We start from the raw sequence: 13,716 nt of genomic DNA, 5'->3' as shown, positions 1-13,716 counted from the left end.
CTTCTGCAGCCGTGAAGGAATCGTGCTCTGCTGCTGCCTTGTGGCTAAAATACGGTACTACAACACAAGCCTGGCTCAACGGTAATAACAACGATTACACTTTGCAGTTACCACATGTATTACATTGCAAAAACCTGAAAACAATATTCATAGAGGTAATAAGAAAGAACTGAAAAAAAGGGAGAAGAGTATAATTAATTTGTGTATTTGTTTTTTTCCAAAAGACTTAATTTTGTTGTGTAGTATTAGGGTTATGTGATTGTTCTCATGTAAAAAATATATTTTAGCTTGATGTTTTGGCCAGGTCTTTAAAGAGGTAATAAATCTCTAGATAATTTCTGGTTAAAAGAATATCGAATAATAATAAGTTGTATCTCAGTCCAAGTATTACAGTAAAAATTCTAATAATTGAGCGTGCTTTTATTGTCCTGAACATCCTCCTGCTCTGACGTCACCTCCTGCATTTAAACATGGCGGACACTAACAGTCGCTAAATGAAGTGTGTTTTGGTCCATTTCGGCGGAATTCTGTGGAAATACAGGAACATGAAACCATTTCTAAAGCAGCGATAGACACCAGGTCAGTGTGTGAGAGGCCGGGAGCAAGAAACCTCTTTGTTTCTGTGTCGTTGTTCACAGTCGGACGCTAAAATACGCAGCGACACAGACTCGGTGTGTTTTCATTGTGTAACAGTGTTTATATCTATATATGTGTATAAGTATATATGTATATACAGTTCAACACCACCGTCTCCTCTCATGTTAACCGTAGAGTGTATTTAAAATATATTAACTTAAAGTAAAGGAAAAAAACGTGGAATTCTAAACTCTAAAGAGTCAAAATACAAGTTAACACACGTTTAAATCGCTGTAATAACTGTATAATAAACTATAAGTTTGTGAATAATACTCACACAACCTGGTTTATTGCGAACGAATGTGAAGCCACTGGACAAACACAGGCAGAAGCTGATGGAGAAACGTCCTCTACATGTGTGATGTTCCACTTTAAACATCAACAACAGGCTCATTCCTTCACATTTATCTGAAAGATGTGATTCCACACGTGATGACTTTTCTTTAACAACACGATCCAGTGTCTAAGAAGTAGTTTGCAGGTATTTTTCATTTGTGCACTGATCACTTCCTGCTGTTTAATAACATTGTATGGAGTTAGTGATGTGAAGTCTGATAAGTAGTAATAACTCAACAACGAGTCAAAAACCAAACAATCTGGGGGTCACAATGACATTATGAACTAGCTTACGTGTAAATTTGGCCAACTTTCAAGTATGCTTTTTTTTTGCAATTCAACTTTAACTTTCATAATCGATCATAGTGCGGTTATGGTTTACATTAAGGATAGTGTACTGTGTACAATATGAACACTATGAACAATTTCTCTGTGACCTATATTAAAAGAGATATCAACACTCAAAGTCACAGAGCCCCATCAGTTAATGAGATATTTAGCAGCAATTTTACTTCTGCGTCCTCTAACATTACATAATTAAATCTAACATAATATAGTCTTTCAAACTTTCTGTGAAGGAAAAATTATTCTTTAAGTTTGTCCTATGCTGTTTGCAACAAGTGCATTTAGACTCAGACAGAACGAGAGCTCGATGTTAAAAAGCTGAAGGTGCTACCTGCCCAGATAAAATGCTAGAGTCATGTTAAATGGTTACATCACAAGGGCTTTTATGTTTATCTTTATATGTGAAATGTCAATCCATTGATCATTTTGTGTAAGGATCAATATTTTAGCCCGTCCATATCGCTTCACTTTAGGTAGGACGTTATGATTTTGAACATTTACCCTCCTTGTAGAATTCAACCATGAGTAGCCGAAGGAAGAGAGCCCCTCCTGTGAAGGTGGATGAAGACTCTAAGAAGAAGTTGAACTGGAACATGCTGGATGATCGCAAGAATGAGATGACCCATGAGGAGGAAGACCAGACACCAACCTGCTCCATTCTTCCAGGTGACCCCACTCCCAGTAACTTCTCAATCTCAACCACTGAGGACCCTGCTGCTCTGTCCGGCTCTGTCCGGTTCACAGAGGAACTCCCCTGTACATCATCGGAGGCCGCTGTCGCCTCAACCTCTCTGTCGCTGACTGTTGTGCCGCCTTCAAAGCTGGTCAACATCTGGAAGGCACTCATTGGGGAGTTCCGCGTGTGCCCGGCTTGGCTCCCGTCCGACTGTGAGCAGAAAGCGTTCACCCTCCACAGGATGGGGGACCAGCTCTGCCTCAGTTACAGCAGCTGTGATGAGAGCTCGGAGCTGCAGTGGACGCCGGACGAGGAGACTTGCATGGCGGAGTGCAGCCTCAGCCGGATCCCACTGGAGGATCTGGACTGGCTGCAGAAGAGGAGGGTGATGCAGCTCTGCCACCAGACAAAGGATGAGTCGATCAAGGTATGAATGAAACAATTACTATAAATAATAACTTAAAACTACCTGTTATTTGTTCACGGCATTTAGTTGCTCTTAATTTTTGTGTAATTGTTTTTCTCACTTTATCATCTACACAGTTTTATTCAGAACCTTGCATTGTACTGCTTTTCATGTCTTCAGTTGTCTTACTGTGTTCTCATGATGTCTCATGGTTTTGTGCTGTCATTCTGCAAAAAGAATTTCCTGTTGTGAGAAAATAAAGATCTGACAAAACGTATCAATCAAAAAGCAGAATTGTTAAATTGTTAAGATAAGTTGTTTTTATTCCCTTAATGCCAAATCCACTGTCATAGTCTTTGGTTTGGAAACTGAACAGCTGGAGTTTTCTGGTTCACAGTTTTAAAACACTGGGTTTCCTTACTCCAACTGTTGTTTGTTTGCTTTTGACAGGTTGGGATCTACTTGCTGGAAACTGGGCTCGGGAAGCCGGATTTACTCAGTGAGGGAAGTGCTCGGTTGAAGAAAGCAAATCAACTAATGCAGAAGATGATGGAGTATTTCTATGATTTCATCATCCCTGGTAAGAATCCGCTCCTAGTGTCTAATGTATGCTGTGATCACCATGGAATTTTAAAGTACAGCATTGTGATAATACATAAATATCCTGTCTGGGTATATTTGTTTTTTCATGTAGAAATTGTTGTAAATGAGGAGGAGCAGTGCGACACCGACCTGGAGAGACAAAATGTGGAGGAGCTCTATGATTATGTCCGACATCTGCACCAGCGAGAGAGCCAGGAGGTAACATGTGAAATCCAGCACAAGGCTCTTATTCCTGTGCTCAGACCCTATCAGAGCCAGGCCGTCAACTGGATGCTGAAGAGAGAAAAATACAAGAATACTTCACAGAAAGGTAGAGTTTCTTTTGACCTCTCTACTGCACACATTATTCATAATTTAATGGGAATATTTTGATGGATAAATATGATCTTCTTAGTCAATCAGTCTTTTGAGATTTAAAGCCTATAAATGTCAGGTTATGAGATCGTTATGAGTATTTAGAATGTTTAAGTCTGCAAGAGCAGAAACAATATGAAAAGAGCAAAGCAAATTCGATTTTTACAATTTTGTTGCAGAACAATCGCTGCATTACCTCTGGCGGGAGTTGGTCACTTTGTGTGGAAAGAAGTTGTTCTACAACCCTTTTACTGGCTGGTAAGAACTTAAATCATTTCATATTGAAGTGAGACGCCTAAAAGTATTTAAAGTTTTCAACTTATCTGTTTTTTCCTGCAGTTTAATGAGAGAATTTCCTCTGGCGGGCATCGAGTGGCCAGGTGGGATCCTGGCTGATGAGATGGGACTGGGAAAGACGGTGGAGGTTCTGGCTCTCATCCTGATTCACCCCCGGCTGGACGTGGAGCAGGAGGCTCTTACTCTGCCAGCGGTGAGGATCAGAAGGCAGTTTGTTAAAGAGTTTGTTAAATATATAGAGCTTACTTTCTTTTTTTTATCTTTTAACCATCACTAAATTAGTGTCATGGATGATTATTTATGATTGTAGTAATATTTTTATGAATTTTCTCAGCTTTTTTCCTTATTTTACAGCTTTTGGTAAATAAAGCATTATGAAATGGAAAATGTTCTGTTTTTTCATGATGATTTATCTCTTGGTTTTTCAGGGGAAATCTGTGAACTACTTTGTTCCGCCTCCTCCGCTAGAAAGGAAGAAAGTAATCCACTGCAAGTCTGAAGTTCAGCCTAAAATGAAAATATCTCACCCGAGTACGTCACTCAGACTCCTATCAGACATCACAGCCTTTAATTCCTTTGCAGTTTGATTCAAGTTTTCTGCAACACGTTGTATATTCTCCCTGCAGCTGTGCGTATCATGCTGCTCACTGGAATAAAGGAAATGAGATCTGGCAAGGGAGCCTCAGTCAACGCCGTGTTCACGTATATCCGCGCCACTTACGGTTACGACCTCCTCAAGAACCGCAGCCACATCAAGAAGATGCTGGTGAAGCTGATCGATGAAGGCCTAGTTGACCGGGTTAAAGGTCGTGGCTTGGCGGGGTCGTTCAAGCTGGGAAAAAACTACAAAGAAACAAAGAAGATGTTAGCAGGAGCATCCAAGTCTGTAAGAAAAAAACGCTTCCATTATGAATCTTTTATGCTGCAAATATTTCTTTCTTGTAAAATCTCACTTTTATCTGTTCATTTCATCAGATTTCAAAAAACACAGAGGGCACGCCCAGGAAAATGTTTGCGAGACGAGCAAAAGAGAAGGCAGAGGCCGCTCTTCAAAACTCTCTCACAGAGGATGAAAGAGATCTGAGCTCGTCTGACTGTCCTGTATCAGAGCAAAGAGAAACAAAGACAAAGTGGGATCTGAATGAGAAAGCAGATCGGTACAATGACGTGATGGATACGTCCACAACATCCTCGCAGATGTCTCAGGATAAAAGTGAGTCAGATACACATGAAACGTCCAGGATGGAAGATCTCCCTGAAGGAAGGGGAGAAGCTCCTCAGCTTGATCCACAGGAGGAGACAGAAACCCCCACCAGAGCGTCCGTGGTCCCTTTCAACACTCCGGACTACCGCTTCGAGTGCATCTGTGGCGAACTGGGCATTGTCGACTACAAGGCCCGTGTCCAGTGTTTGAACTGTCAGCTGTGGCAGCACGCAGACTGTGTTAACTACAAAGAGGAAAGCCTTGAAACTACTCCCTTCTATTGCCCTCACTGCCTGGTGGCCATGAAACCCGTGTCCACTGGTGCCACCCTCATCATCTCCCCGAGCTCCATCTGCCATCAGTGGGTGGAGGAGATCAACCGTCACATTAGGTCGTCCTCGCTCCGAGTGCTGGTGAGAAAAATGGTCTTTTAGTAGATTTTGGTAGCACACGGTGGAAATGTAAAATATTAACATCTCAGCTAACCAGAGGAGACACGTTTATACCATATTTTAAGATGTTTTGTCCCAGATTAGTATTGAACTAGAAATGTCTTTGAATAAAATTTCTAAAGTTTTTTCCAGCTTTATTCAATAAAATAAGTCTGTTGCAGTAATACTTAGACAAAAACAACAGAGCTTTTTCACTTTAATTCCTCTGCTCTTCTAAAGAGCGCATACTGACAAATATGATCAAACTGAGTTAATATGAAATGAATATGTTCGGCTCTCAGGTTTATCAGGGTGTGAAGAAACACGGCTTCATCCAGCCACACATTCTCGCTGAGCAGGATGTGGTCATCACCACTTACGACGTGCTGCGGTCGGAGCTCAACTACGTCGACATTCCCCACAGCAACAGCAAGGATGGACGCCGCTTCCGCAACCAGAAGCGCTACATGGCCGTTCCCAGTCCTCTGGTGGCGGTGGAGTGGTGGCGCATCTGTCTGGACGAGGCTCAGATGGTTGAATGTCCAACTGCGAAGGTAAGTTGTAGAGAAAAGATGAGGTATATGGAACCATACAGGTAAACTAGAGGATAACAAGGCTATTTCTCAGATATCGATTTTTGTGTTATACAGCATTTTATTTCAGTTTGTCTGTTAAAACTTTGTTTATGCTCCGTCTTAATTTTTTTAATTTTTTTTTTAGGCTGCAGAAATGGCTCTGCGTCTCACATCTGTCAACCGCTGGTGTGTCAGTGGTACTCCTGTCCAGAGAGGCTTAGAAGGTAATAAATACCACGGAAGTATTTACAATGGAATTAATTATCCTCAGCAACAATGAGTTTTAAAAAATCCTTAAAACCTCTTCAAGACAAAAACGTAAATTCTTAAACTGATTTTCTCTCCATGTCCAGATCTGTATGGCCTTGTACTTTTCTTGGGAGTTGATCCATACTGGGTGAAACACTGGTGGCATCAGCTGCTTTATCGCCCTTATCGACTTGGAAACACAGAACCTCTGTACAATGTTATTGCCCAAATATTATGGCGATCGGCTAAAAAAGATGTCATCGATCAGGTAGGATCATAAAAGTTCTCATTGTGTTCGGTTGTCAATTTTTTATAATGTTAGGGGCTTTTGGTAATTTCAGAAAATGTGTTTTTTCCTGATGTTTTCCAGATCCAGATTCCACCTCAGACAGAGGAGGTTCACTGGCTCCGCTTCTCCCCCGTCGAGGGTCACTTCTACCACCGTCAGCACGAGGTCTGCTCCCAGGACGCTCTGGTCAAAATCAGGAAGATCTCCGACTGGAGCCTGAAACTCGGCAGCCTCGACCGCCGCACCGTCAACACCATCCTGTACCCGCTGCTGAGGCTGCGCCAGGCCTGCTGCCATCCACAGGCTGTGAGGGGGGAATTCCTGCCTCTTCAGAAAAGGTAGATGGCACTTGATATGTTTTCACGGCTCTCACTGGAGAAGAGGGGCCTTTTTCTGAAGGCAGCTGCACCGGTTAATTAACAATTTGCTCAACTAAATAGAGTTTCACAGCATTAGTAATCCTAAAAGCCCGCGGCAACTCTTTTTGTCAGTTATACAGTCTGCAGTTGTGTTTATTTAAAGCTGATTCATTCTGTGTAATTTGCGTTTGAGGGTTCGTTAAGTGGGTTTCTCTGTCCTCTCACCAGCACCATGACGATGGAGGAGCTCCTGAAGTCCCTGCAGAAGAAATGTCGAGTGGAGTGTGAAGAAGCTCACAGACAATTGGTGTGTGCGCTCAATGGCCTGGCCGGCATTCACATCATCAGAGGTATGAAACACCACTTCTGTGCTTGTGCCTGCTCCGCTCCCAGTTTCCCATGGGAATCAGTTCAAACAGAACACAAGACACAATCTCATCTTTATGTCTCCCAACACTTTTTGTACCGAGATGTTTTGTTGAAGGAAATCTCAGTGAGACAATATGTATAATGTGGCTGGATGTACCGAGGAGGTTTGTATGGAACGTCTCATTAACTGACGACCGTTTCCTTCTCTGCCTTCAGATGAGTTTATAGAGGCGACGGAGATGTATAGAGAAGTGCTTCGCTCATCAGAGGAGCACAAAGACCGACTGAAGACGGATTCATTACAGGTGTGTGGCCTCATTCTACTCATTTTCATGTGTATGTGATTAATCTATGGAGGATTTCACCATTGAAACAAACCCGACAAATGTCTACTCATATAAAATGAACAATTCCATCAATTCAAAACTAAATAGATATTCTGTAATTTCCCAGTGTTTGTGTAACAACAAACAAATCTAATTAGTTTATCATCATTGTGTTTTTTCAGAGACTCCATGCAACCCATAATTTGATGGAACTGCTGAGTGCAAAGCATCGAGGGATACCCCCTACGCTGAGAGATGATCGACTAAGTGTTGAGGTAAAATAAATAAACATTTCTCATCAACAAGAGATGCCTCAGTTCCTACATGCCAATGTAGATCGTTCTTGCAGAGCTTTTTTTTCATAATACCCATCTTAACTGTGCCGTCTGTCGCTCTCATCCTCTGCGTCTCTTTAGGCCGAGCAGCTGCGACAGCACTACATGACCAAGTACGACTCTGAGGTGGCGGACGCCCTTCAGGCTCTGCAGCCGGTGTTACAGAACATCAAAGAGCTGAGACGCAAAGTGAGAAACGTCTTTAACATCGACACCCATCCACGTTGTTTTACATAAAATGACAATCTACCAAATGGCAGAATATTGACAAACTGATCCAGAATTTACGTATATGAAATTCATCAAGATCCAATTACAAATGGTAGTTTTTGTACATTATGTACAGCATCAAATAGGATAAATTAAATATTAACACATTTGTCTTTGTCAAGGTGAAGCTGAACGCTCCCTGGTGGCTGGATGTTATTCAGAGGGCAATCCGCTTCTCCACCGATGATGATCTGGTGTCTCGCATCAAGAATGAGCTGACGTCCAGCTACAAACAACAAGCCAGCAAGCTCTCCATGGCTGACAAGTACACAGTTCATTCTACAAAATAAGATAAGGCAATAGTTCTTCTTAGACCAAACTTGTACTTAAAGTAAGTTTGTGTCCTGCAGGTTCCGTGATGCCTGTGGTTTGCAGTTCCTGCTCACCTCGCAAATGCAAGACCTGATGAAATCCCAGAAGACTGTGCAAGACGCAGTGAAGAATCTTGAAGGCCCGGCTTCAAAAACAGTGATTGACGAGGTCACGATTTGTCACCTCAGGCCTATGAGACTGCCACTTAACAAGTAGGACATCAGAAAGTAGTAATTTTACACAGATTGTACAACCCGCTTCTGAACGTTTGAACTTGTGTTCTATGTGAACTAATGCTCTTCTCTTGTCGTATTTTAGCTGTGTCTTTTGCAAAGCTGATGAACTTTTCGTCGACTATGAGTCCAAGCTGTTTTCTCACACGTATGTAGAACAATATTCTTGACACCTGTCAGTTTTAATAATCAAATTGTGTATTTTTTTTTAAAATGGTCGTGGTGGTTAATCAGAAATATTACCTCACAGGGTGAAGGGTCAGACAGCCATCTTTGAGGAAATGATTGAGGATGAAGACGGGATGGTGGACGACCGTCTCCCCACCACCAGCCGAGGTCTCTGGGCAGCCAGTGAGACTGAGCGCACGCTGAAGGCCATCTTGTCCTTCGCCAAAGCGAAACGCATGGATCCAGAGCTGGTGGAGGAGGGCAACACTTTCATGGAGCTGTTTGAGAACTGGAAGAAGGAGTACAAGGTTTGTACGCACACCAACAAAACCTGGTTTTCAAGCGAGCACAACCTGTTTAAAATGTAACACAAGATTCTTCTACAAAAATTCAAAAAGCTGTATAACCGCTTTCGCTCTTAAAATATAGAATTTAGAGACAAAAGACAAAATTATGTCTCGTTTTTTGAGACACAATTTCAAAAAACATGTTTGCAAATGTGAATGGAATTGAATTAAGATTACAAAATAAAATGTGCTTTGGAAAGTTTTTTCAAGAAATAGCATGTGCATGTGCCAATTCACCTCAGGTGCTGCACGAGTACTGGATGGTGCTGCGGAATCACGTGTCAGCCAGCGATGAGTTGGGGATGGCCACCGAGAGGCTACGAGTTCGCCTTCCCGACGAGCCCAAGCCCAAACTGCTGCACATCATCGAGCCACACGAGGTGAATGAAAGACAATGACACACCTCTGTTTTTACAGCCTGCTTTTTCCTGTCTGTTTTTTCAAAAATCAAGTCAGTTTTATTTATTCCTCAAGTGGATTTCCTCTCCTAAATGAATTTTGATTTGCATACTCACTGACTTCACACACATGGTGAACTCCTGGTGTCTTTAATCACACAGCTGGACACCACATTCACTTCTGGGTCTTGTGACAGATACAACCATCTTGATCTTGATTTGACATTTAAACACATATATTTTACTTTCTTTTAAGTTCTGGAGCCAACTTGAGCGTGTACTGTACTTAATAAATAAAATGGAAAATCTGTTGAGGATGCCAAAGAGCATTGCTGCTGGTTTCCAAGGATGTAATATTGTGCCATAACTATTTTTATTGCATTCCTGACCCGTGTCCTCGGCTGCTTTGCTTCCAGGTGGGGCAGAACAGGGTCAAGCTTTTGAACGACCAGGTAGTGGCCAAGTCTCAGCTGCAAAAGAAGCTCGGCCAGTTTCTGTACCTCACAAATCTGGAGAAGGTAATAAACAGTTAAGAGTAACTGCAAAGTGCATAAATTCTTCAACTGCTCATTCAAAAACTTGTGCGATATGATGTCACTCCGGCTTACATAATGTCTTTTATTTCAGTCCCAGGACAAGTCGACTGTAGGACTGAATCCAGAGCCATGTCCCATCTGTGCTCGGCCCCTGGGACAGGAGGTGAGAGAGAACACCTTACCGTCTGTACAACTGTCTCATCAGCACAGAGACTGTAATTACATCCGGTCTGAAGCAGATTCCCTCTCCTCCAGGATCTGTGTTTAACATTTGGCATTTGGTTGATGTCGGTTGTTTATCAGTGACCGTGCTGAGCCTGGTGCACCTGAGAAATCAAACAGGAGGAAGGTTTCGCCTGTCTGATGTTTTCATTTTATAATCTGTGGAGTTTAGGTATTATGTTTATATTCATCAAGTTTATGGGAGATCTAATGACGTAATGACAAATTAAACTGAAGTGTTTTGTCTTTTTCCGCATATGTTTTTCAATAACAGCTTTGTTTTTACAGCTCTCCTCTGTTCAAAATGTATCACTAGAATGTCTCTACAAATTTGACAAACAACATTGAAATCTGTTCCGATCCAGATTTTGATCTGTACCAAATTGCACAAAATTATAAATCCCCTCAAACATTTCTGATTTCATTTCATCGAGATTCTTCAATGATTCTCTGAGAAATTGTTAAAGATGTAAAGCAACGCCCTATTTTGCAATGTTAAAGACAGTGACAGAAATTCCTGGATCTGCCAAAATTATATCTGTTCTTTCTTGGCCCATGTACTGTCCTTTCAACAAGTTTCATGGAAATCCATTCAGTAGTTTTTGCGTTATCTTGCTTACAAACAAACCAAACCACCAAACATCCAGCTCTAAGTCTAGATTTGCTACCACAGTGACTGTGTATTTGAGAATCCCTGGTAGTGTCTTCATTCGCGATCTTAATTCCTGGTCTTTCTCTTCCCCAGTGGGCAGTGCTGACTTGTGGCCACTGCTTCTGTAATGAGTGTATTTCCATCATTGTGGAGCAGTACAGCACGGGCTCAAGGCGGCGTGCCATCAAGTGTGCCATTTGTAGGCAGACCACGTCCCACTCTGAGATCTCCTATGTGTTCACCACCCAGTCATCCAGTCAGGACCAGGACATCCCAGTCAAGGTCAGTAGAGTCACAGGCACGAGTCTGGATATTTACTATGTCAGTTATGGCTGAATCCTGATATATAGATTTGTCAAATTGGTTCAATCGTGCTTAATTCGGGGGGTTATTAGGGGGTTGCCCTTTAATTCATACCCTGTAATTTATGTTATTGTATTTTAGTACAGTTTTGCTCAGCTGATTGCTGATCATACACTAACCTAACGTTCCTCCTCCTGCGTTCGTCAGGGAAGCCATTCTACCAAAGTGGAGGCAGTTGTGAGAACACTGAAGAAGATTCAAGCGACCGACCCCGGAGCCAAGTGTCTCGTTTTCTCCACGGTAACTGTAAACTATCCGTGCTCCGTCAGATAGTGATTTACCTTGATGATATCTGGTTTGGATCTGACCCAGTTTCTCTCTCTCTCTCTCCCGCTCAGTGGCTGAGCGTCCTGGACATCATCGCTAAGGCCTTGTTTGACAACGACCTGGAGTTCTCACAAATCAATGGGATTCACAAATTCCAGGTTTGGATTTTGCATTGCAACCATTTCTACCCAATGTAATATCCACTGCTATTACACCACGGGAAGTTTGCCATAGTGTAGTGAGGACATTTTAAAGTGTCAGCAATTTCTCTGCACAAATGCAGCCATTTTCCACTCTGCCACTACAGCAAAATAAAAGATCATTCCTATCACTTTACCTTTAGGTTCAACTGATTTCATGACACCCAAACATCCCCATAAGGTTTAAAAGAAACTCTTATCATGTTGTGGTGGAAATCTAAAGTCCAGGTCACCTCCAAAATGTAAGCTTTTTACCTTTTTCCCCGAGGAGATATCTTCAGAATAATTCATTGATCTTTGTTTCTCAGTTTGTGTTTTATCCTGCCGACAGACATATGCGATGAATATCTCATCTCTCCTATTAATATTGACCATGTCTTATTATGATGAAGGTTTCTCTCTGACCACTTACCTCTAAAACACAGATACATTTTTTTATTTTCTTAAATTATCACAAATTAATTATGTTATTTCTGGTAGTTATCCACAGTTTCAGTGGCTCAACCAGGATTAACGATCCAACACCCCTCTTCCAAAAGGAAAATTATAAGGGGAAAACACTTAATACTTTGATTAGATTTTTTTTTTTTTTCTCAAAAAAGAAGAAAACCCAGCAAAATGTGACAAAAACGTATTTGTTGCTACGATGTCTCCTCATCCAGGTGTGATTTTATCAATCTCATTGTCGACTTCAATGTTCCAGGAGAATCTGAGCTCCTTCAAATACGAAGAGAAGATCAACATTCTACTCCTTCCTCTCCACACGGGCTCCAATGGTCTGAACATCATCGAAGCCACTCACGTGCTGCTGGTGGAGCCCATCCTGAACCCAGCTCACGAGCTCCAGGCCATCGGCAGGGTGCACCGCATCGGACAAACCAAGTAAGTTTCAGGTAGTTCAGGCCTGTGGGTGTTCGTGTGTCCAGGTTGCAACCTCTTTATGACAGTATCTCTTTATGACAGTTGCACATACTGTTTTGTACATCCAGTGTGATTTCCTTTTTTTTGTGTCTCTCCACCAGGCCAACGTTCGTCCACAGGTTCCTCATTAAATCCACTATTGAAGAGAGAATGCAGGCGATGCTGAAAACAGCAGAGAAAAGGTACGAGTTGACACTAAGCTCTTTAATTCAAAGGGGCATTTTGACATTTAAAGGTTGGAACGTGGCAGCTGAGCTCACAGTACCTATGAATGTTTTTTTTCCTTCCCTTTATCCCCAGTCACACCAGCACAGCCATGAAGCACTCGGAGGCTGCAGTACTGACGGTAGCGGACCTCGCCGATCTGTTTACTGACGATACTGAACATCTGGGATGAGTCTGAACACCACGAAACACCAGCTGAAGATACACAGCGACTTTCTCTTTACCCAGTGGGTGATTAGAGCAGTCTGATTTTGCACATTCCACTTTTTTATATATGGATCATGAAGTTATCAAATGCATCTTAGCATATTTTAGCAAATCACTGACAGCAAACAACGACTTTTCTTATTTGTTTTCAGTTTTTAATCTTTTAGGGGGGGTATGTGTGATGTCTTAGTTGTAACTTAACGGATTCAGTAAATACTTCAGCTGTGCGGGGACACATCTGATGATCACGTTCGACTGGACTGTACAATATTTTTGCTTGTGTTAATCTGTGCATTTATAATGAACTTCACTGCATGACGAGGCAGATGAACACGGGAGATTGTGGTATCGTCACATCCTGGAAATAAACATCTGTCCACCGTCATCCTGTTACGAGCTCTTTTTGTGCGCTGCCTTTTATTGTGATTTATTTCTATGCTGTAAAAGTGTCGACAGGAAGGAAGCCGTTGACCTTGAAGTGTCGCTCGGACTTTTACTTCTTTACAATCGGAGCAGAAGTGAGAGATTATTGCAGGATCCTCTTGTTCCAGACAATCTTCTTTAAGCGATTTGTCTTTTAAAACAATGCTTGGCTCTGACACTTG

The 13,716-nt window shown here is 42.0% G+C and overlaps 1 protein-coding gene across 4 annotated transcripts; it reads left to right on the top strand.

The window, feature by feature from the left end:
• Nucleotides 1-453: 453 nt before the first annotated feature.
• shprh (SNF2 histone linker PHD RING helicase) lies at nt 454-13,496 on the top strand. 4 transcript variants are annotated; one of them, XM_047341788.1, is made up of 30 exons: nt 454-579; nt 1,830-2,420; nt 2,850-2,979; nt 3,094-3,312; nt 3,536-3,614; nt 3,696-3,846; nt 4,082-4,184; nt 4,280-4,539; nt 4,629-5,270; nt 5,591-5,842; nt 6,009-6,087; nt 6,217-6,380; nt 6,483-6,739; nt 6,989-7,110; nt 7,346-7,434; nt 7,638-7,730; nt 7,872-7,979; nt 8,183-8,325; nt 8,411-8,584; nt 8,691-8,753; nt 8,856-9,081; nt 9,363-9,500; nt 9,935-10,036; nt 10,146-10,217; nt 11,022-11,210; nt 11,439-11,531; nt 11,630-11,716; nt 12,462-12,640; nt 12,781-12,861; nt 12,980-13,496. In XM_047341788.1, the coding sequence occupies exons 2-30, from the start codon at nt 1,839-1,841 to the stop codon at nt 13,074-13,076; spliced, it is 4,974 nt and encodes a 1,657-aa protein (XP_047197744.1). In that variant the 5' UTR covers nt 454-579; nt 1,830-1,838; the 3' UTR covers nt 13,077-13,496. The 4 variants fall into 4 exon arrangements, 3 of the variants coding, with proteins under 3 accessions (XP_047197744.1, XP_047197745.1, XP_047197746.1); XM_047341789.1 differs by having other exon boundaries at nt 454-671; XR_007033020.1 differs by lacking the exons at nt 12,781-12,861; nt 12,980-13,496 and adding an exon at nt 11,902-12,000 and having other exon boundaries at nt 12,421-12,556.
• The last annotated feature ends 220 nt before the right edge of the window (nt 13,497-13,716 follow it).

The sequence above is a fragment of the Hippoglossus stenolepis genome, chromosome 10, assembly GCF_022539355.2.
Source record: "Hippoglossus stenolepis isolate QCI-W04-F060 chromosome 10, HSTE1.2, whole genome shotgun sequence".
Classification (NCBI taxonomy): domain Eukaryota; kingdom Metazoa; phylum Chordata; class Actinopteri; order Pleuronectiformes; family Pleuronectidae; genus Hippoglossus; species Hippoglossus stenolepis.
This window is presented reverse-complemented; position numbering and strand designations above follow the sequence as displayed.

Coding starts and splice junctions, on each gene's coding strand:
- shprh (XM_047341788.1), top strand. CDS start 1,839: ATGAGTAGCCGAAGGAAGAGAGCCCCTCCTGTGAAGGTGGATGAAGAC. Junction 11,211..11,438: donor ACCAGGACATCCCAGTCAAG/GTCAGTAGAGTC, acceptor TGCGTTCGTCAG/GGAAGCCATTCTACCAAAGT. Junction 12,862..12,979: donor CTGAAAACAGCAGAGAAAAG/GTACGAGTTGAC, acceptor CTTTATCCCCAG/TCACACCAGCACAGCCATGA.